General features: G+C 44.9%; 1 protein-coding gene and 1 long non-coding RNA gene across 2 annotated transcripts; one reads left to right on the forward strand and one right to left on the reverse strand.

The window, feature by feature from the left end:
* Positions 1–1,360: 1,360 nt before the first annotated feature.
* NAPA (NSF attachment protein alpha) lies at positions 1,361–20,447 on the forward strand. Its single transcript, XM_026715298.2, has 11 exons — positions 1,361–1,590; positions 6,661–6,743; positions 7,139–7,255; positions 10,317–10,363; positions 10,948–11,025; positions 12,123–12,178; positions 13,851–13,935; positions 15,491–15,595; positions 16,223–16,291; positions 17,608–17,658; positions 19,022–20,447. The coding sequence occupies exons 1-11, from the start codon at positions 1,487–1,489 to the stop codon at positions 19,121–19,123; spliced, it is 897 nt and encodes a 298-aa protein (XP_026571083.1). The 5' UTR covers positions 1,361–1,486; the 3' UTR covers positions 19,124–20,447.
* Positions 12,823–16,244, reverse strand: LOC148124982 (uncharacterized). The gene is made up of 2 exons (XR_015744705.1): positions 16,116–16,244; positions 12,823–14,774 (listed from the first exon to the last, which is right to left on the reverse strand). It is a non-coding gene; the product is annotated as an uncharacterized LOC148124982 (long non-coding RNA).
* Positions 20,448–20,579: the final 132 nt, after the last annotated feature.

The raw sequence follows: 20,579 nt of genomic DNA on the forward strand, positions 1-20,579 counted from the left end.
TTAACCGATGATTTATTTCACAACCATCCTCGTCTTTAAGAGAGCCACTTGGGTATGTGGCTAAAAGCAGCACCAGACTAATAAACGGAGAGAGACTGTGAGTTGTAGTCTTGCTTTAGGCATTTAGCTGGGTGACCTTGGGCCAGTTGCGCGCGCTCAGCGCTAGGAAGATGGCAGTGGCAAACCCCTTCTGAAAATGTTGCCAAGAAAAAGGGGAGCAACTAGCCCAGGAACTCCCCAGGGGTTGAGAGTGATGTGAACGCACAGATGAGCTTGTCTTTACACACTTTTAGAATGGTTTATAACAGAGGTGTTCAAACTTGTGAGTTTTAAGACTTGTAGACTTCAACTCCCAGAATTCCTCCTCCAGTCATGTTAGCTCAGGAATTCTGGGAGTTGAAGTCCACAAGACTTAAACTTGCCAAGGTTGAAGACCCCTGGTTTACAGTTTAAGAATCTTTTCGGATTAGGCCAAAAGTCCAGCCAGTTCAAGTGGGCTAGATCAGTGTTTTTCAATCTTAATAGGTTTCGGATGTGTGGATTTCTACTCCCCAGCCAGCATGCTTGGATTTCAATAATTTGGAAAATGGAAATTGGGGTTCTGGTTTGCTCTACAAGAGATATAACGGATTTCCAAATTTGGCGACTTTAAGACTTGGGGACTTCAACTCCCAGAATTCCCCAGTCTTGCTGGCCGAGGAATTCTGGGAGTTGAAGTCCCCAACTCTTAAAAAGAATTGACAACTTTGGAGACCCCCCCCCTCCCCCCTAGATCTAGAAGATCCTGAGATGGCCACAATCCTTTACTAGAGCAAATCAAGAAAGGCCAGACTATTGCAATTTTGCAAATCTGGCGCCTGCAAAATGTGCTCTTTCCACTGATTTTCAAGCGACCAAGAACTTTCTGGCTGGGTACACCAAGAGGAAGGGCCTGGCCTACAACTCCCATCATCCATAACCAACCTGGCTGCGGATCAAGCGCCCATTGGAAAGTCCGCAGTTCCAGTCACTTTGAGCCAATGCATTGGATTTCAACTCCCTCCCCCGTAAATAAAAAAATAATGGTACAGCCCAACTGGACCTTCCCCCCCCTCTCCTGGACTCTACCACCCGAGCGGCCCTCCCTTGCTGTGGTGGACGTCGCCGGCCTCCTCACGTGACGCTGGTGAGTCAGCACGGCCTAGGGTCACGTGAGGGAGAATCCAACGGAGGGCGTGCGTCAGCGGCCCAGAGGGCGCGGCTTAGGTGACGTTGCCGATGGAGGGGCGGGAATTACAGCCGCCGCCGCCGCCGCCCATTGGCTGTGCGTGCCGACGTGAGGGCGTCAGCCGACGTCTCTTCTCTTCCCCCCCCCGCCCCCAAGCCTGAAGGGAGAAAGACCGCGGTGAGGGGAAGCGGTTGCGCCCGTCCGTCCGGCCTCTAGTTTCCCCTCTCCCCCCCTCAGCTTCGGCTTCTTCGCGAGGCGCGGGCCCGTTCTCCGCCGGCCATGGCGATGGACACCAGCGGCAAGGAGAAGGAGGCGCTGCAGCTGCTCGCCGAGGCGGACAAGAAGGTCCGCGGCTCCCACGGCTTCTTCTCGGGGCTCTTCGGGTAAGGCCCAGCGCCGCCGCCGCCGGCGGAACCTTGAGGGGGGAGGGGGCGGCGGCCTGTCAGGCGGGAAGAACCGACGATGCAGGACAGGAGGGGACGGAGGGCTGGCTGGTGGCGGAAGCGGGCCTGGGCCTGGGCCTCTCCCGCCGTGAGCGGGGCCGCGAGGCGTCCGACGGCCGAGCTGACAGGCGGGCCCCGGGTCTCTGGAGTCGGGCCTTGTTGCTTTGCGGCGCTTCGGCAGGTTCGCGGTGGGGATTTTGTGTGACCGAGCTGAGGGCAGGAAACGGTTTGGGGGAGGACACTGGTACGGGCGGTCCTCGACTTACGACCACAAGGGAGCGCCCCCCCCCCCCCAAAAATAAAAAAAAAAATTTAGGTGTGGCCAGGCAGGAAGGGGTTTTGTTAACAAGAAGAAGAAAACAACCTTTATTGTCATTGTACCTATATACAACGAAGTTGATTTTCCTCCTGCTGGTGCTGTCTCTAACAAAAAACACAACAACACAACATAAATAATATAGAAAATGGTCCTCATACAAGTAATTAGGGAGAAACCAGTCATGTGTTTTCAGGTATGCATGGAGTGATTGTAGTTGTCCTTACTAGCCTTAACGAGTTGAGGGAGTTTTGCCACCGTTTTGCGACCGCCCTTGCCACCGTTGTTAAGTGAACCACCGCAGGAGGAGGACTCTGAAGGAGTGGGCTTCACTTGCTATTTGATTTGGCATAGTTCTTCTTCTTAGTCTTATACTGATCTAGAAAAGATGTTGAAAGATAATAAAGTACCCAATCAACTGTCTGAAAATATGTGACTGCCAGGAACTCAAAGAAGTTGTAAAGTATGAGTCTCAGTAGTAATATGGTTCTAGGGGATTTTTTTTTTACTATCAAAACAGTAGAAATATTATTGTTAAAAAAAATGAGCAGGCAGCCGGGCTCAGCACTGTAGAACAGCTAGTCTTATTCTGATTTAATGCGTTATTTATTTGAAACCCAGTATAAAAAAAATAAGATTTTAGTGGTTGGCAAAACGGGATTGAAGGAGGTCATAAAGAGGATACATTTCCTATGCTAATTTAATCTTAAGGAATGACAGAGGTATGAAGGATGTTATTAGAGGACAACAGCGTAGTTTGTCGTTCATTGTTCTGCCTTCATGAATTTTCATTTGTCTAAAATTCAAATTCTGCTGAGCCTGTTCTACAGGCAGTTATGATTGTGATTGGGACCAAATCTTCTGGTGCTAAATGATATGGTTGTAAAGTGTAACCTCATGTGACCACTCCAGTTAGTGACGTCCGTCCCGGTTGCCATCATAACTACAGGACTGTGTGGCTCGTTAAGTGGGAAGAGATGGGAGCTCCAGGCAAGGAATGTGGAGGGTGCTCTTGGCACTGGGAAGCACAGGGGGCTGGTGAGAGCTGCAGGCATATGCCCTGAGCCTGCAGAGGTGGTGGATGGGCTCTAGGGAGTGTGAGCTGGTTGGCGAGAGCTGTTGACAGGTGGGGGTGCTGCAGACGGGCACTAGTGAGCTGGGAGTAGGGCTCCCCTTGAGAAAAAATGGGGGTAGCAATTCATGGGAATACCTTGCACCTTCCCCTGCTGGCTTTCCCATTGACTTTTCTTGTGGGAAGCCATCAGGGAATGTCACAGATGGCAATCCTGTGATTATGAAGGGCTGCAACCGCCATAAGTGTGAGCCCATTGCCCAGCACTTGTGTCATCATGATCGTGTAGCTATGTGGACACCACAGTAAATTGGAACTTGGAGGACCGCTTGCAACTACCGCTCGTTCAGTGCTGTCATAACTTGCAGTGGTTGCTGAATGAGTAGTTGTAAGTCAAGGACTACTTGTAGTGTTAGGAGCTTGCAGATCACAGTAAGCTAGACACACACACACAAGATTTGCATTGATCCAGCTTATCTTCATGGAAGGATATTCTTCTAAGTATTGAAGGGATTGCTTACAAGCAAGTGAGGCACATTACATTGTATTTATTAAATTTATCTGCCGCCCATCTCCCCAATAGGGCGACTTTGGGCAGCATAATAGAACACAAAAAATAGCCCTCACTTACAAAACCAAGCAAATGAAAGCCCCATTGCATTTCAGAAAGAGCTGGAGAACGAAACGCACACAATACTACAATGAGCCTTCATACAGTGAGTGGTTTAATGCAGAAGTCAAATTTAGAATAGAGATATCTTAAGTCACTGAGGTTAATAGTTGCCCTATGTCAAAAGTAGGTCAGTTAAGTGGGGCAAAATATTTCCCAACCAATTGCTTAAGGTTTATTTCTTCATGCACCTGAGTAATGTCTCTAGTTCAGACGAAATTGTTTTTTTCCCCCCTGAAAGCATGATGTAAGTAGGTAGAAGAGCAGTTTTTTAAAAAAAGATTGTATGTCTGTTTCCTCCCACAGGCAGCGCAACCAACTGTTGCCAAGTGGGAGATGGGCAAAGAGACAGAGGAGGGTATATGACAAAGGTTGATTCCTTCTATTATATATAATGTCAGCCTGGGACTTGAGAGGTGGCACACATTTCTGCAGCAGGACACGGGCATTTATTTCTCCCCCCACAGGCTGTGAATAAAAGCCTGGTGTAGCAATAATTGTAGATTAGTTTCCATCTTCTTGCCAGCATTGATGGTGTGTGTTACCTGGAAGAAGGTAGAGAAACTGTGATAGATTATAAAGATTCCAGATTCTTCCTCTGCAAGCAATAATGATCTCACCTAGCTTTTTTTGTGCTAGGTTTGCTGGGAATAATTATGTGCGCAGAGGCAATTAAGGTCACATACTGGTAGCAACTGGGTGGGATTTGTACTTAAATTCACAAATCTCTACTCCCAGAAAAATTATGGAAATACTATAAAAGGAGGCCACTGAAATTATCTACATACCTCATAGCAAAAGGCAATTCCCGGGATAAGAACTCTGACTGCTAAATTGGCCAAGGTTTGTGGTCCAGTCAAACTTACTCTAGATTCCTTCTGTCCATTACAAAACTAATAAGATCCTAAGAGACAATTTCCACAGCATGTATAGCAAATGCCAACTATGTAAATTGGAATGTGTTGCTTTTAAAGGACTTAAAAATGCACACTTGATTAAATGCTTTGGACCCGTGAGGGCAGCTAATGCATTGTGTGGATTAAAATATTTGTCTGTTATACTCATTTGTTTTGTTTATATGTCACTGACTGGCTAGTATAAGGCAGTACATAAATCCCTTCCATGTTAAAAATGACCTTGGCTTCAGAAAAGATAAGAAAATAGCATGTTTTCTTTGTTGCGAGAAGGTCCTCTTAACTATTTGGTAGGCGGTGTTTTGGATTACTTTAAGAAATTATCCTTAGTTACAAGGATAAAACGTTGTGCAGAATTGTAGCCTGAGAAAATATTTTGGCTTATATGTTGGATATACAATGATCCACTTTTTAAACTCTATTTAATTATCCAAAATTTTCTGAGGTTTTTTGTATTTGAAATGCTTCTTTGCATCCAGCCCTGTGAATTGTTCCCAGGTCCGCATACTTCATGTATCTTGGGTAACAGCTAAAATGTTTTCTGGAATTTATCACTCATGTCTCTGACCTAAGCCATGACTGACAACTCAACTTTCCTTAGAGGCTGGAAGCTTTCCAACCACTATGGCTTGGAAATCTCCCAGATTGGATTCTGTACATTTTTCAGAACTGACTGCAGAAATTTAACATCTCAAAGTACATGCATTGAGATATTATTTCTATGTTCCTTGGCCCCTTTAGTTTGGCCTCTTCCCTTCTGTTCTCATGTTTCAAGAGAACATTAACTAAAAATACTTTCTTTTCCTGGATTTTATTTGGTTGAAACTCTGCCATTTGGCAAAGTCTGACTGCCATCTGGAAGTAATTCTCAAAGAAAATGAATCGTAGGCTTCTAGTGACAGAGCAGGGAAATTGCTTTCTGGAAGGGAATATGTTTGCATGAAAGGATAGAATTAAGCTTTCTAACAAACTCATATTAGAGCAGAGCTGGCATAGCCAGGTGCAACTTTTTGTGGCAGATACGATGTGTGGTTTCTGGAAAATATGAATCAACCATTTTTCCTGAGCGCCAATCTTGAGGTCTGGTTTAATATATTTAACTGTAGTGGGCACAGTTAAAGCATTAGCGCTTTTAAGTTGTATGTTTTAAAAGTAGTTGATGCTGTTTGAACTGAAACACTAAAATCTAATAAAGTACATTGTGTGACTTGACTGGGCTATAAATCTAAAGCTCCATTTTTTAGTATTTATGTTGGAGTCTGTTTAATACAATTCGGTAGCACACAGTTTATTTTTAAGAGGGGGAAAAAGGAAGACTTGATGTTTCCAAAGTTGTGTGCTTTAGTATTTTCTAAGCATTGTGAAAGTGAAATGCAGATCTAATTTAATCAGTTTAAGGTCTTATAAAGGGATGTATTTTAGATGTTTTGTTCATACATTATATTACTGTCTGGATTGAAATAGAGCTATATTTGCCTTCCCTTTGATTCATGTTCCTTGTTGTGAAATACACAGCCTGTATTTGAGCCCCTATGGCCACACCATTATTTAATTGCATGCCGAGTTTTTGTTGGAGTGATGTGACTAATAGTAGCTTCTTATTCAAAAAGGTATAAACATGTAGGTGTTTATATACACACCTAAGTATATTCTTTCTTTTGTTTGCCAACATGTTGAGTGCTACAACTGTTGGACATTCAGTATGGAGAAAGAGTGGGTTTTTTTTTTAGATACTTCTTGTGAAGCGCCAGGGAAATCAGAAGATCTCTAGGCAGTTCAAACAGGCATAGATATTTATTGCAAGTTTGAGCTCTCTATAAGAATCTGAGCTACTGACGGTCAAAGCCAATTGGCAGTAGATGAGAGTCAATGGAATTCAGGGTGGGCTGGACTTAGATCTCATGTGGGCACGAAGGGGCTCTAGACTGATGACACGTTTGACCCCTCCCTCTGGCTCAGCCTAGTCATCTCCTAAACTTTTGCAACTAAATGATTCTACCTGCTCTCTGCTAATGCGCTGTATTCTTTTCCTCCCTAGAGGTGGCTCTTCCAGGATTGAAGAAGCCTGCGATATCTATGCCAGGGCAGCTAATATGTTCAAAATGGCCAAGAACTGGAGTGGTATGTAGCCTGCTTGATCCTGTGTCCCACACTGTGGCGTACTTTACAACCTTACAGAACTGGGAAGGGCAGGGCAAATGCTGCTCTGGCTAGTTTCATGGAACAGTGACTAATATTCACGCTAACCTCATTGGCTGTAGAATTGCCACTGCCTAAAGCTGTGGCAGTTTTAAGTAAGAGCTGTACAACCTAAGATTTGATAGCAATGATAACAAAGTAATTTAAGATTATATATTCCAAGGATCTTCCTTCCTGCTACCCTTTTTTGTTTCTAGCAGAGGAGAATAAACTAGAGACTCTCCAGAATTTAGCCCTGGTTTTCAACTTTTAAGTTATGTATTAAAACGTCCCTAGCCTCTCATTCTCCCGCCCTGACACTCTTCTTCCTCTCGCAGCTGCTGGGAACGCCTTCTGTCAGGCAGCTCAGCTCCACCTCCAGCTTCAGAACAAGCATGACGCAGCCATGAGCTTTGTGGACGCCGGCAATGCTTTCAAAAAGGCTGATCCTCAAGGTAAGTAAAAGTGGGTAAGGCCCTCCCGCAGCCTTAGCAGAATAAGAGAGGATTACCCCCCTTGGGGCATGAGGATGATCCGTTCATGTCTCTCATCATGTCCACTAAACCTATGCAAACCGGTTTAATCTACAGCAGGGGTGTCAGACTCAATTTCTTTGGGGGCCACATCAGGATTGTGTTTGACCTTGGCGGGGGTGGCCGGGGAGGGCGTGGCCAGTTCGACATCTCTCATGTCCGGGGCGCCTGTGATGGCCCGAGTACTCTGTTTCTGAGCTCCGTTTTCAGCTAAGATGGATTCCTGCAACCCTCTGCCAGTGAAAAGCGAGCTCGGGAGGACCACGTACGACCTGCCTGAGCTCCGTTTCCGCTGGCAGAGGCACCGCAGGCCAGTCCTTTCCAGGGCAGCCTTGCGGGCTAGATCTAAGCACCCCTGGGGGCTGAATAGAGCCATCAAGTCCTTGAATTTGACTTCCCTGATCTACAGTATGTAAGTTTCCAGCATGCAGTGTATCCAACAATGCTTTAGGCTTCAACACATATATATTTCCTTTGTCTAGGCACAACTTCTTGCTTTTGAGTCTGTTTCTGGGAAGAGATATCCTTTTTTTGCACCTTGTTGCAAGCACTTGTCAATGAGAAAATGGTGGGCAATTGAATCAAGAGATCTGTTTTCAGTAGCTCTTGTGGCTCAAACAATAGTTTGGAAAGATGAAAATGTTACTTGAGGAGAAAAACACATTTAATCCTCACCAGGGATTTGTTTAATCTTTTTGGAGGCTTGGAAGCTGATTATCGGCCATGAGTGGGAGATGAAATAAGAGACGATCCAAGCTGTTGTACCAAGTTTCTCCAAGGATTTTAATACGATGCTTGACGCCTTTCGGTTGCCTTTTTTTAAAAAAAAAGTAAGCAAGGCTTTTCCTGGGATCGGAGTCTGGTAAAGGAAACAGTTCTGATGCTTTGGAGCCAAACAGTGTCAGTTACAAATCTGTACCCCCTGTGTGTGTCTGTGTGTGTGTCCTTGTCCACACGGAACAGGCGTTCCAAAGAAAAACAAATTAGGATGCAGTTGTGTTGTCTTGGAGATTGGACAGAGCTTGGATCTTGAAGAGGAAATCTGGTTCTGGGAAGCCCTTAGCGGTCAGTTCATTCTCTTGTTAAAACAGTGTATTGGAGTTAGGGACAGGCTAGGATGCTCTGAGGGCTCCTTTGAGGCATTGACAAGATTCCCTCTCTTGAGCAGGAAAAGGTGGGACGTGGAAACTTTCTCCTGCTTATAATTTGATAAAAAAAAATACTTGGAATAATGCCAGCTTATATAACAGGAAATATATGTCTTTTGAGGTGTTGCCCAGGAGCAAGGGTCAGCAACCTGCAGGCTCTAGAGCCACATGTGGCTCTTTCATCCCTCTGCTGCAGCTCCCTGTTGGCGGTCAGCTCCACAATTGATAGGGCTTTTGGTTAGGACAGGTAGAGGAAAAAGGATATCGTGCTAGGAGGAAACTCTATGGTGAGGGAACCAGACCTCCGGTTGGCTCCAGAATTGAATGGGGGGGGGTTCTGGTTAGGACCTTGTGGTGTTTAGGTTGCGATTCCTGCCAGAGGAACAGTGGTTGTCTATTCCCCCCCGGTGTTGCTTTGCTTGATATTTTGTGGTGCCTTTTATTTTCCTGATTTCCTCTACCAGTTACAGGGTGCTCCACTACGATGGAAATTAAATGTATGTGTAATTCCCATGTCGCTTGACTCCCAGCTACACAGCTAACCCTTGAAAATAAATAACGATAAAGCTTGAGTTAGCCAAGGTACTTGTCTCGTATTTGGAGCAAGCATCCCTTCAAAACAGAAGGACTAGGGAAGGGTTATTGTCAGCTTTGGAAGCCGTATTGAGACCAGATGCTCCCACACTGCCACATTCTTGAGCCTGGGAAAATGGCAGGGGGGGATTTCTTGGAGCGTATGTGGTTAGGCATAACATTCTTTTTCTAAGTCAAGGTCATGTTATCTCGGCACCTGGGTGAGAGGACGTCTCAAGCTGGAACAGATGGTGATTGGGGCATGTGATGTGATGATGGATGCAGGGGGTGGATTTGTAATTTTTACTTATTGCAAGGAAGCCCGGAACTTTCAGATTTGGGATTTCCCAGATGTGCCAGTTCCAAATAAAAACAAAACTTTTGAGAAGATGCCTGTCTTGGGAGTTATTGGCTGGAGTGGAGGTTTTCTGGAATGCTGACAGTTATTTTTAAAAGCTGGAGTTGAGGTCACCCAATTCTCCGGAATATCAGTACAGCTAGTCCTTGACGTACGACCACAATTGAGCCCAAAATGTTGTTCAATGAGAATTGAAGTGATTTTTTGCCCCATTTTACGACCTTCCCTGCCTCGGTTGTTAAGTGAGTCACCGCCCCTTAACTCAGTAACACGCTTGTTAAGCGAACCTGGCTTCCCCGCTGACTTGGCTTGTCCGAAGGTCATGTGGCCCAGGGAAACAGCAACAGTCATAAATAGGAGTCAGTTGCCAAGCATTCAAATTTTGATCCCATGATCGTGGGCTTGCTGCAAAAATTGCGACTGTAAAAAACAGCCATGGGTCATCCTTCTTCCCCCACTCCCCCAAGTAAATTTGAACGGTCACTAAACGAACTTGTAAATCGAGGGTGTCCTTTACAGGTTAAACGTTGCAGTTCTTCACGCAGCCCTGTGATGGCAGAATTGGAACCCCTTCCAATGGTTGCTTATGCTTGGCAGTTCGGTCTGTCCCTAACTCCAGCCTGGTGGCCAAGTTCATGCCCTATTCTCACTCCAGGAAGCATGCCAAACCACGCAGAAAAGTCTCTTCCGTTCTCGAGATATTCTGTCCCGGTTCCAAGAAGAACTCAGCAGTTTTTCCTTAAGTGCTTATTGATCTCCTCCAAGAAAAGAAAATACGCTATAAATATTCCCGCCTTCTGTTCCTTTCAGGGAGGTTAGCCTGAGCTGCGTTGATGAATGGCTTCGTTTCTTCGCGTTACTGTATTTAAAATGGCTTACTTTGTTTTTCTGTTTTTTTTAATAGAGGCCATTAATTGTCTCCTCAGAGCTATTGAGATCTACACAGACATGGTAAGTGGCTCATATAATTCAGAAGCTCCTTTCTTAATTAAAAACGGAATATTTTATGCTTGGAAAAAAATACTCACTTTGCGAGCCCACATAGAGGATGGCTTTTCACGAGTTCCATGCTGGGTTTTTTTAACACATGGCTCCCAAGCAAGGAACCACAAATGGTATGTGTGTGGTGGGGTGTGTGTGTGTATGGCTGACACACCAATTGCATAGTACTGTCATAATGCTGACAAAGGTTTGTGCATTGGAATTGCCCATAGATGAAATAAACACCCCCATTAGAGGTAGATGGCTCTTCATGCTACTTGCTGCAGAATTTGCAGGAAACTACAGGTAGTCCTTGAGTTATGACCACAGTCGGGATCAGAAATTCTGTGGCTAAGCAAGGTGGTCGTTAAATAAGCCGTGCCTAATTTTATGACCTTTACAGAATCTGGAGGTTCAGGATAATTTCCTGATTTCAATATAGCTGAGGAGGTTCCCCCATGGATTAGCACTGCCTCACGTGGGCCACAAACATCCAATTATTCCCCAAAAGTTGGTTTCTGATTCATTCTGTTTCCCTGGCTTTTCTTTTTCAGGGCCGTTTCACCATTGCAGCCAAGCACCATATAACCATAGCTGAGATCTACGAGACTGAGCTGGTGGACATTGAAAAGGTACGATTGAACAGGTGGGTCATGTAGACCCTGTCTCAACAAGCTTGCTTACAATGGTCGCGTCCGACTCTTCGTGACCCCCAAGGACTTTTAGCATGCCAGGCCCCGCTGTCTTTCCCTCTCGCCCTGAGTCTACGATGATGTGCTGTTTATTTATCCATTCAATTTATAGGCTGCCCCTTTCACTGTAACAGCGACTCTGGCGGCTTTACCCTGAGATTGTGAGAACTTTGGAAAAGTTCGTTTTCAATTCTCCTCTTGTTAACACCCACATTTCAAAGGATCCCGGGGCAGTAGCCCTTTTGAATTCTACTGTATAGTGGAACAGTAGATGATGTGGTGTTGGGGTTTTTCGTTTCAATGTGCAGAGTGGGAAGGATGCGTGTGTTTATTTTCATGGCCATGATGAGCACTGAAGATAGTGTTTGATTTCGTTGTACGAGGTGCAATGACAATAAAGTGAAGTATAGTAAACTTAACTAAATTTAGTTGGCGGATGGGCAGGGAAGGGGGACTGGTGGGGCTCCAGGAATTAGGTTTAGTGCTTTTTTAAAACCAGTTTGCAAGTCAGAGTTACAGTTGGAACTAAAAGTTCATTTGAAAGTTTTGAGCAGCTTTTGACTGGAAAGACGAGAGGGTTGTGTCTCCCATTGCAAATGACCTAGTTACAATTAACCGCCAAAATGGAGAAAGGCTAGGGCCATTAAATAGAATGCAGCATTTCATCGGCCAAGGGTGGTTAGACACACAAGAATTTTGTCTCTGGTGCACGAGCTCTTGGTGTACATACAAACAACAAGGTGATATAATCATGAGGTACCAATAGGAGGTGGTAGTAGAAAAGATGAGAAGGATAATAGTAACACAGCCCTACTGCCTGGATAAATACTTTTAGGCATAAGACAGTACTGTGAGAATGAGGTGTTCAGCAGAGTGATGGCATGAGGGGAAAAACTGTGTGTGTGTGTGTGTAGTTGTTTTGGTATGCAAGGTCCTATTGTGTAAGGAATACTGGCTATGAACTCCTTGGAAGAGTTTGCTAAGGAAAAAGTTTGCTCAGTTTTCTTTCCATTTCCCTTTTTTTTCTTCCTTTCCAGGCAATTGCTCATTACGAACAAGCTGCAGATTACTATAAAGGTGAAGAATCAAACAGGTAATTCAGGCGTTCCTGTTTCCATTTCTGCTCTGGGCTGCTTTAGGATGGTTCCATTCCTGTTTGTCAGAAAATAGACTGGCTTAAAAGGATCGAAGCTGGATGGACAGCTTATGTGTTTTGGAAATGGCCAGAGGACTTTTGTGTTCCACGGATGGCAGGCTAGCATAATATTTTGAGTTGATCTTGTGATTCAGTTCCCTGAAGAAATATTTCCTCATAGCTGTGCTTTGGGGGATATGAAAGCAATGAGAATAAGGTTCTGGCTTGGCTGGTATTTCACGTTTTCACAAGCATGTGCTGTACTTCTCTGACTTAAAGTTCACACTGTGAATCCAGCCTTATTTTGACTGCTTATTAGACCATTATTATTATTATTTTTGCTTTCTCCATGGGAATGGCTGCTGCAGGTTTGAAATACAGTTTTCTATAAACTTAGACCAAAATGACTTGGTCTGTTTGGGGGCAGTGGTGGAGATATGGTGCAGTCGTTTGAAATCTGCCCCCGATGTATACATTTCCATCAAAGATTTTTCATAAGAGTGGTGGAGTGGTTAGAATGCAGCATTGCAAGCTAATTCTGCCCACTGCCAGCAGTTCGATCGTGACTGGCTCAAGATTGACTCAGCCTTCTATCCTTCCGAGCTCGGTAAAATGAGGACCCAGATTGTTGGGGGCAAGAGGCTGACTTTGTAAACCGCTTAGGGCTGTAAAAGTGCTGTGAAGCGGTCTATAAGTCTTAAGTGCTGTTCCTGTTCCTGTTGCTATAGGATAGGGGTCCCCAAACTTGGCAACTTTAAGACTTGTGGACTTCAACTCCCAGAATTCTCCAGCCAGCATAGCTTGAAGTTTGAAGACCTTTGCTATAGGAGTTGTGGACAAAATTATCACAGCTTGACTGGTGCCTCAGCCATATGTTATCTCTGGAATCAGAACAAGCAGCTTCATCACTCCCAGAAATTTCTACACCACTCCTCTCACCTAAGTGACAACAAATTAATGAAAACCATATAAACACACAAATAAAAAAAGCATAGCTTGGGAACAGAGTGAAACAAGTTAAAAGTTACGAGTCAAAACGAATCAGGTTACAAGTTCAAAAGCTAGGAGGCTAACAAGGCAGTGGGAGTGTCTTCAGGCCACCAGCCATCCAAGGTGGCATCATACTTTTCATAATTATTTACACCCAGGGTCCACCTCCTTATGTGTAATCTAGCCTGAATGGATTATTCTGAATTTAGTTACCATGGAGAAAGGATTATTGCTTAGTCAGCCGCTTCACGACCTAAGAAGTCAGAAATGCCTCTTAAGTCACCCTCCGCCCTCAGGCTAGTACTCAAGTTTGAAAAGATCTTGGCTCCTGCTTAGAGCAGAGATCCTGGTTGCTAGGAGCACTTTCTGGAAATCTTCATTATAGACCCGTTATCTCGATGCTTGCCTTGGGAGGTGCAGTTCTACTCTTAGTCTCTCTCGACCAGCAAGAGAAGCCTTGGTTAAAATGCAACTATCTCCCGTGCAAGCTCCTTTTTAAAGTCATGTTTGCATTTTGTCTTGGGGTCCAATAATGTTGCCCAGGTGGGCATGATGGAGGTCGTGTTGGCAGGTGGGGAAGAGGAGTTGCTGGTCTTCCCTTGTCCAATTGCCTCCAATCCTTTTTCTTTTCTTCCTGCAGCTCTGCCAACAAATGTTTGCTGAAAGTGGCCACCTATGCAGCTCAGCTGGAGCAGTACCAGAAAGCTATTGAAATCTATGAGCAGGTCTCGTTGCTTCTGTTCGTTTTTCCCCTCCTTCCACTGAACCCTCGTAAAGCTGCTGCACCTCTTTAACATACTGAACCAGAATAGAGGTGTGAAACCAAGAATCTTATCAGAGCTGAAATTTGCCAGTTTTAATGAAGGCAAGGCTCTCTGAATTTTGAGTTAAGAGAAACAGGGATGCCTCTTCTGTGGTTTCTACAAACATATTGTGATTAGTTCTGTTTTTGCCAAATGTCAGGGAATTCATAAGTTTCCTCATTTATAAGACTGCCCAGCTCAACACTGACTGAAAAATACATACATCAAAGGACAAACCCAAGAAACAAACACAAGAATAAGCATAACACACACACTTCATAACCCAGACAGTCAATGGCAAATGGACACACACCAGACTGGCCTCCGAGCTTGTGGGAGAACATCGCTTATTAGATGGGACAATGAAGCACATGTGCTATGTCGGATTCTACGACAGATGATGAGAGACTGAAAGAATCTCTGACGCCATAAAGCCATAATGTAATGTGAGGGATGGCTAAGTCCTCAACATGTCAGGGGAACTTTAATTGACCTTTCTTACTGGACCTTTCCCCAGCCTCCTCTTCCATCCATTTTGCCTCCGCAAGAGCTAGAAACTTAGGTTCTTTGCGTAAAACTTCCATTAGGTTCAGAGGAAGACATCGTACATGATTTTCTGGGGATGTTCCTGGTATCTTGTGGCATTGTGAGCCCTTCACAGAGCAATTCTAATAACACGTCCCCTTTCCAGAATCTTCCCCTTCAAATTTGGAGCAGAGGAATGGGGATGATTCAAAGACTTTAAGTGCATTTAAAAAAAACTGGAACAAAAAAACAATCATGTCTTTAAAATGCTGTATTTTGCTCAAAAAGACTTGTTTGCTAGTTCTATTCCTGTCTGTTTTCCGCTCTCAGTTTTAGAGAATGTGGTTTTGCTAATCAAATCAGCGCAACACATTTATCACATCATTGGTTTATTTATGCAAGGATAAAACATTTGCAAGAAAACTCTTTAATTGATCAGCAGCAGTCCAGTTTGCTCTAGCGGTTAGGTTAGAAAGCGGCAGGTGGTGAGTTCAAGTCCTACCCTAATCATGAAAGCCAGCTGGGTGAGTTCGGGTCAGTCCTTCTCTCTCAACCCAACCCACCTCACCTCACAGGGTTGTTGTTGTGGGGAAAATAGGAGGAGGGCAGTGTGTTGAATAGATTCAGCGCCTTGAATTATTTGTAAAAAATAATAAAAGTGGGATACAAATCAATAAAAACACCAGTGGCACATATTAATATAATTAGAATATCCCTGCCGTCTTCCCAGTTCTCTGCTCTGCATTTGCCATATTTGGACCCCTCAATATGTAAGATTGGCTGGGTTCTCTTAAGAAAACCAAACCAGGTGTCTTCGTATATCTCTCTTGTGGCAGGTACTGAATCCTACCTATGAGGATCTAAGCACCACATCATTTTCTTTCTTTTTTTTTAAAAAAAAAATCCTTCAGAACAAACCCCCCTTCCTGATTTCCTTTTCTACCATCTCCAGGTTGGAACCAGTGCCATGGATAGTCCCTTGCTGAAATACAGCGCGAAGGAATACTTCTTCAAAGCGGCCCTCTGTCATTTCTGCATTGACATGCTCAATGCCAAGGTTTGGACAATGTCCTTTTGTTTCTAGAACTGCTGTAAAACGTGACGGTATTCTTTACTGATGAGGTAGCTGACCACATCCAAGTATGAGTTGCAGCCACAGTTGAGATACAGCAAAGTTGAGATAAGATAGGATACAGTCTCTTGAAAGAGACTACAGTGAAGAAAAATAGACTAAAAGGGACTAGATAAAATGGAGTAAAGATAAAAGAACAAGATAAAACAGCATAAGGTAAAATGGAATGCAGAGATATATATAATTGTGGGAGAAGGAATGGCTTTGAACCTTATCTAGTGTAGCCCTCAGTTCAGCCAGTCTGAGAAGATTCCTATGTATAAACTTGAGCAATTAAGCAGCTAACTGAACTCACCACACTGTGCCTGACAGATGGCGGGGGAACAGAAGCAGAAAGTTTATTTTCCGAGTCAAGGCTTGAGACCTTGTAGTTAAAAGTAGCACGATTATTACCTGTGCGGTATTTTAATGCAGGAAGAGAGGCATTGCAGTCAAAAAGGCTTACCTGCTGTTTGACCTTTTGTAAAACCTGAAGTCCTTTAGCATTATTACACCTTTGGATTCACCCAGCTCCTAACTGGGATTCCGTTCTTTTCCTTCATTTTCAATCAGCTGGCTGTACAGAAGTACGAAGAAATGTTCCCGGCGTTCTCAGATTCCAGAGAATGCAAACTGGTTAAAGTGAGTAGTCCTTAGACTTAGACTAGCTTTATTGTCACTTTGAACGTACACTAACTGACGTATATTAAAATGAAGTTTTATTGCATACAGCTCTCAAAAGGGTTTCCACCTCTTAATATAGACTACATAAACGTAACAAAATAAATAAATACAAAATTATGCATATTTTCTTAAGGTCAGTCTCACCGAATTTATGCACCTGGTGGGAGGCAGACCTTTTCAGTCTCAAAAGTACAGAAAGTAAAATTAGATTAGATTTGTCAGCAAGGAGGGAGGAGGAGCTGGGTGTTAAGCCGTACAATAATGGCATTGTTCTTAGGCGCTATGGGTTAGATTTCCAGAAAAGGCTGCAGATGTTTGGCTGGTTAAACTGACGCGATGCTTTTTCGGCCAACGATGGTTCAGTGGTTAAAGACACCTGAGCTTGTCAGCTGCAGAGCCAACAGCCCAGGTTTGAGACCTGAGCTCCACGCAAGGGGGCGAGTCCTGTTACTTGCTCGGGCTTCTGCCCACCTAGCATTTCGAAACAGTAGGTTAATAGGTACCACTTCGGTGGGAAGGTAACAGCATTCTGTGAACACTTGGCGTATAGCAGAGGTCTCTAAACTTGGCAACTTTAAGACTTGTGGACAAACTCCCAGCTGGCTGGAGAATTCTGGGAGTTTAAGTCCACAAGTCTTAAAAGTTGTTGGGGACCCCTGGCGTATAGTCATGCTGGCCGCATGACCATGGAAATTGCCTTTGGGCAATCCCTGGTTCCCTCGGCATAGAAACGGAGATGAGCACCCTGCCCCAGAGTCGGATGTGACTGAACAGGGAAATACCGATGGAAATTCTCCATCATCCACGTCATGGTTGTCTCAAAGGTGCTTCCCCCCACCCCCAAGAGGCAACTGGACTTTCTGTTTTTTTCTTTGAAGACATTTCACTTCTCATCGAAGGAGCTTCTTCAGCTCTGACCGGATGGAGGGGAATGGAAGGATTTGCAGCCGAAGAAGCTTCTTGGATGAAAAGCGAAACGACTTCAAAGAAAACCAAGAAAGTCCAGTTGCCTTTGGGGGGTGGGGGGTGGGGGAAGACCTCTGGGACTGACAGGGAAACCTTTACCTTCGATCGTTTATATCAGGTTGGTCTACTAAAGACCACACTACAATGTCCACAAGAGCAAGGACAGGCTCTTTGGCCAGCGTATGGCATCTGTACTCCAACCCATGAGTCTTCGAACTCCCTTGCGTCAACGGCCGAACCTTGCCCTCTGTCAATACTGCTTTGTTGGGAAACCAACCTAACAATGCTTCTCCTGTCTTCTTTTTTAGAAATTGCTGGATGCTCACGAGGAACAGAATATTGACAGTTACACTGAATCAGTAAGTTTGGGTTCTCCTCCTCCTTACTGTCCAGTTCAAATTTTTTTTTCACCCAGCTTGGCGCCTCCTGGACATGCGGGATTTCAATGATGCGATCATGGAAGATCAAATACAACATATCTAGGACAGGGGTCGCCAACCTTTTGGATCTCAGGGACCAACTAAACTCATAATTTTAAATCCCACGGACCAGAGACCCTGGGAAAATCCCCCAAAATGTCTGCAGGAAAATCCCCCACCTCGTTTTCCTACTGATCAATCATTTTTTATTTGGGATCGCAGGATACTGTCTCCAGCTCCATTCTCAAGGGGAGAGAGAGACTTTTGGCTTCATGCAAGGAAAGCAGCAGAAGCTGCAGAAGTCTCTCTTTCTCTCCCCCAAACTCCGCCAGAAAGGAGTCTTTGTGAGACTTGTCGTGCCGGCGCAGCCTCTTGGAGCAGGAGGCCTTGCAGGGTCCCAAAGACTCATTTCTGGCGGAGTTTGGGGGAGAGAAAGAAAGACTTCTGCTGCTTTCCTTGCGTGCAGCCAAAAGCAGAAGAAGAAAGAAGCAGCCCAGTGGCCAGGCCAGGCGTGTGGGACAAGTGGGGCAAGTTCTCCCCCTCCAGCCTTTCCCCCCCTCCCCTCACTACCTCGTGTTGTTTCCAGTGCAAGCGACACCAGCCTTGTGTTTCTGCACAGCCTGGATGAATTGCTTTGGGGGGGGGGTGCACTGGGGGTGATATTTCTCTGCAGCCCGCCAAAATTTTCTCGCGGACCACCAGTGGTCCCCAGCCCACTGGATGGCGACCACTGATCTAGGGAACATCAGCAGTGGGTCTGCCATGAAGCTCTGCCAGACTGGGAGGCTGCAAAGTGCCTGGAATTCCGGAAGCTCATCTGGAAAGAGAATTTGACTAGGGAGGGTGGGAATACAGCAAGTCCTCAACCTAACCGCCTTTCGTTCGGCAACCGTTCAAAGTTACAGCACTGAAGAAAATAATAATTGGCAGCATCCCCATGGTCACATGGTCAGAATTCAGACGCTTGGCGACTGGTTCATATTTATGACGGTTTGCAAGTGTTCCAGGGTTATGGGATCCCCTTGTACGGCCTTCTGACGAGCGAAATCAGTGGGGAAGCCAGCTTCACTTAACGGTGGTGTCACCAATTTGAGAACTGCAGTGATCCACTTAAGAGCTGTGGCAAGAAAGGTTGCAAAATGGAGCAAAACTCGCTTAACTGTCTCAGCAACAGAAATTTTGGACTCGATTGTGGTTGTAAGTCAGGGACTACTTCTTGTATTTAAATTCTCTGTGAAGGCCATGTGTGGCTTTTTAGAATATTCCTGGCTACAGTTCTGGTTTTTTTTCGCCCCTCCCTCAGGTGAAGGAATATGACTCAATCTCTCGCCTGGACCAATGGCTGACCACCATGCTTCTGCGCATCAAGAAAACCATACAGGGTGAAGAGGAAGATCTGCGTTAAAAAAACAACCAACCAACCTCTCTTGCCCTCCATCTTCAGGCCCGTTATTTGCAGAACTCTGCCTGGATCACCTCTGGGGGAAAAAAAAAAAAAGAGGGTCTTGGCACGAAGGAATTAAGACTCGAGTGGCAAATTCTTCATTTTCACTTCCTTTCTCATCCCGCCTTTTTGCGCTGCAGTGAACAGGGCTGGGATACGTCACCTGTGGACTACTCCGGAGAGACCTGAAGTCCTCCTAGCCTCGCTTCCTGAGTCAGCATTTACATCCTCCCCCCACCCATGGTTTCGTTGATGGTTTAATATTTAAAGCATCTTTTTTAAGTTTGGTTTTTGCTGATGGTGCCATTCTCTTTTCCTTCTCCCCAAAATCTTAATGGAAACTGGTTCGGAGAATGGCTTCTTCTTCACCGCAGAAAGAACGGCTTTTGGTATTGGTGGCTTCATCTCATTTTCCCCCCCTCCCCCTTTTGGCCACAGCAGTTCCAGGCATTGCAAGGCCAGATCCCTTGAGTTTTGGTCAACCCTTCTCCTTCCCAAATTAATATTTTAAAGGTGGGCAGAACGGCGCTGATCTCTAAATGAAGGATCGGGGCTCGCTAAGCATCTCTCACCTGCCTTGTTTCAAATAAGGCAAGAAAACCCCAGGCACCCCCTCACAAATGCTGCCGTTGAGCTGTACGGAATAATCCCGCTTCATTCCATCTTTCTTTCTTGCACCCTGAATGATCTTGAATTGATGTGTATGAACTCAGTTTATCCCTTCAGAGCAGGAGTGCCCAACCTTGGCAACTTTTACGACTTGTGGAGTGTTAATTCCCAGAATTCCCCAGCCAGCCAGAAGTCCACGGGTCTTAAAAGTTGCCAAGATTGGACACCCCGCCTTTAGAGATTGGTGCAGAAGTCCCTCCTTGGCAAGAGGCAAAATCAATCTTGAACTATGCAGCAGGTAGCCAAAAAGACCCTCCTAATTTAAAACTTAGAAGCGCTGTGTGCAAAGCTGTCTTGAGCGCTCGTCTCGCATGGTTTTCCTCTTCCCTCCTGGCTTAGTTTGAAAAGAGCATTTCTCCAGCCAAGCGTTCTGTATACATTGTCATAAAAGCTGCCGTATTTTTTTCCCTCCCCGTGTCTTTGCTTTTAAGAGAAAGTGCTTTATCATGTAATCTAGCATCTTCATGAAGGTTTCTCATATTTAATGTTTCCTTAACTCCGTTGTTGTTGGAAGGCGGACTTAAATTCTGTCGCATGTTCCAAAATGTCTACCAGAAAACAACTAATAGTGAAATAACTTGCACACAACAAACAATAAAAAGAAAGAAAAAGAAAACACCCAACTTTGCATGTGGAAACATCGTTAGCGTCGAGTGTGATGATAGCTCCCCTTTAACTTTAAAATTTCTGTTGCTTCTGTAGAAGTCTTGCTTGTTTTCAAGCTCATCTCTCCTTCCCTGCACCCTTT

The sequence above is a fragment of the Pseudonaja textilis genome, chromosome 10 (genome assembly GCF_049901715.1).
Source record: "Pseudonaja textilis isolate UNSWEBS1 chromosome 10, rPseTex1.2, whole genome shotgun sequence".
NCBI lineage: Eukaryota > Metazoa > Chordata > Lepidosauria > Squamata > Elapidae > Pseudonaja > Pseudonaja textilis.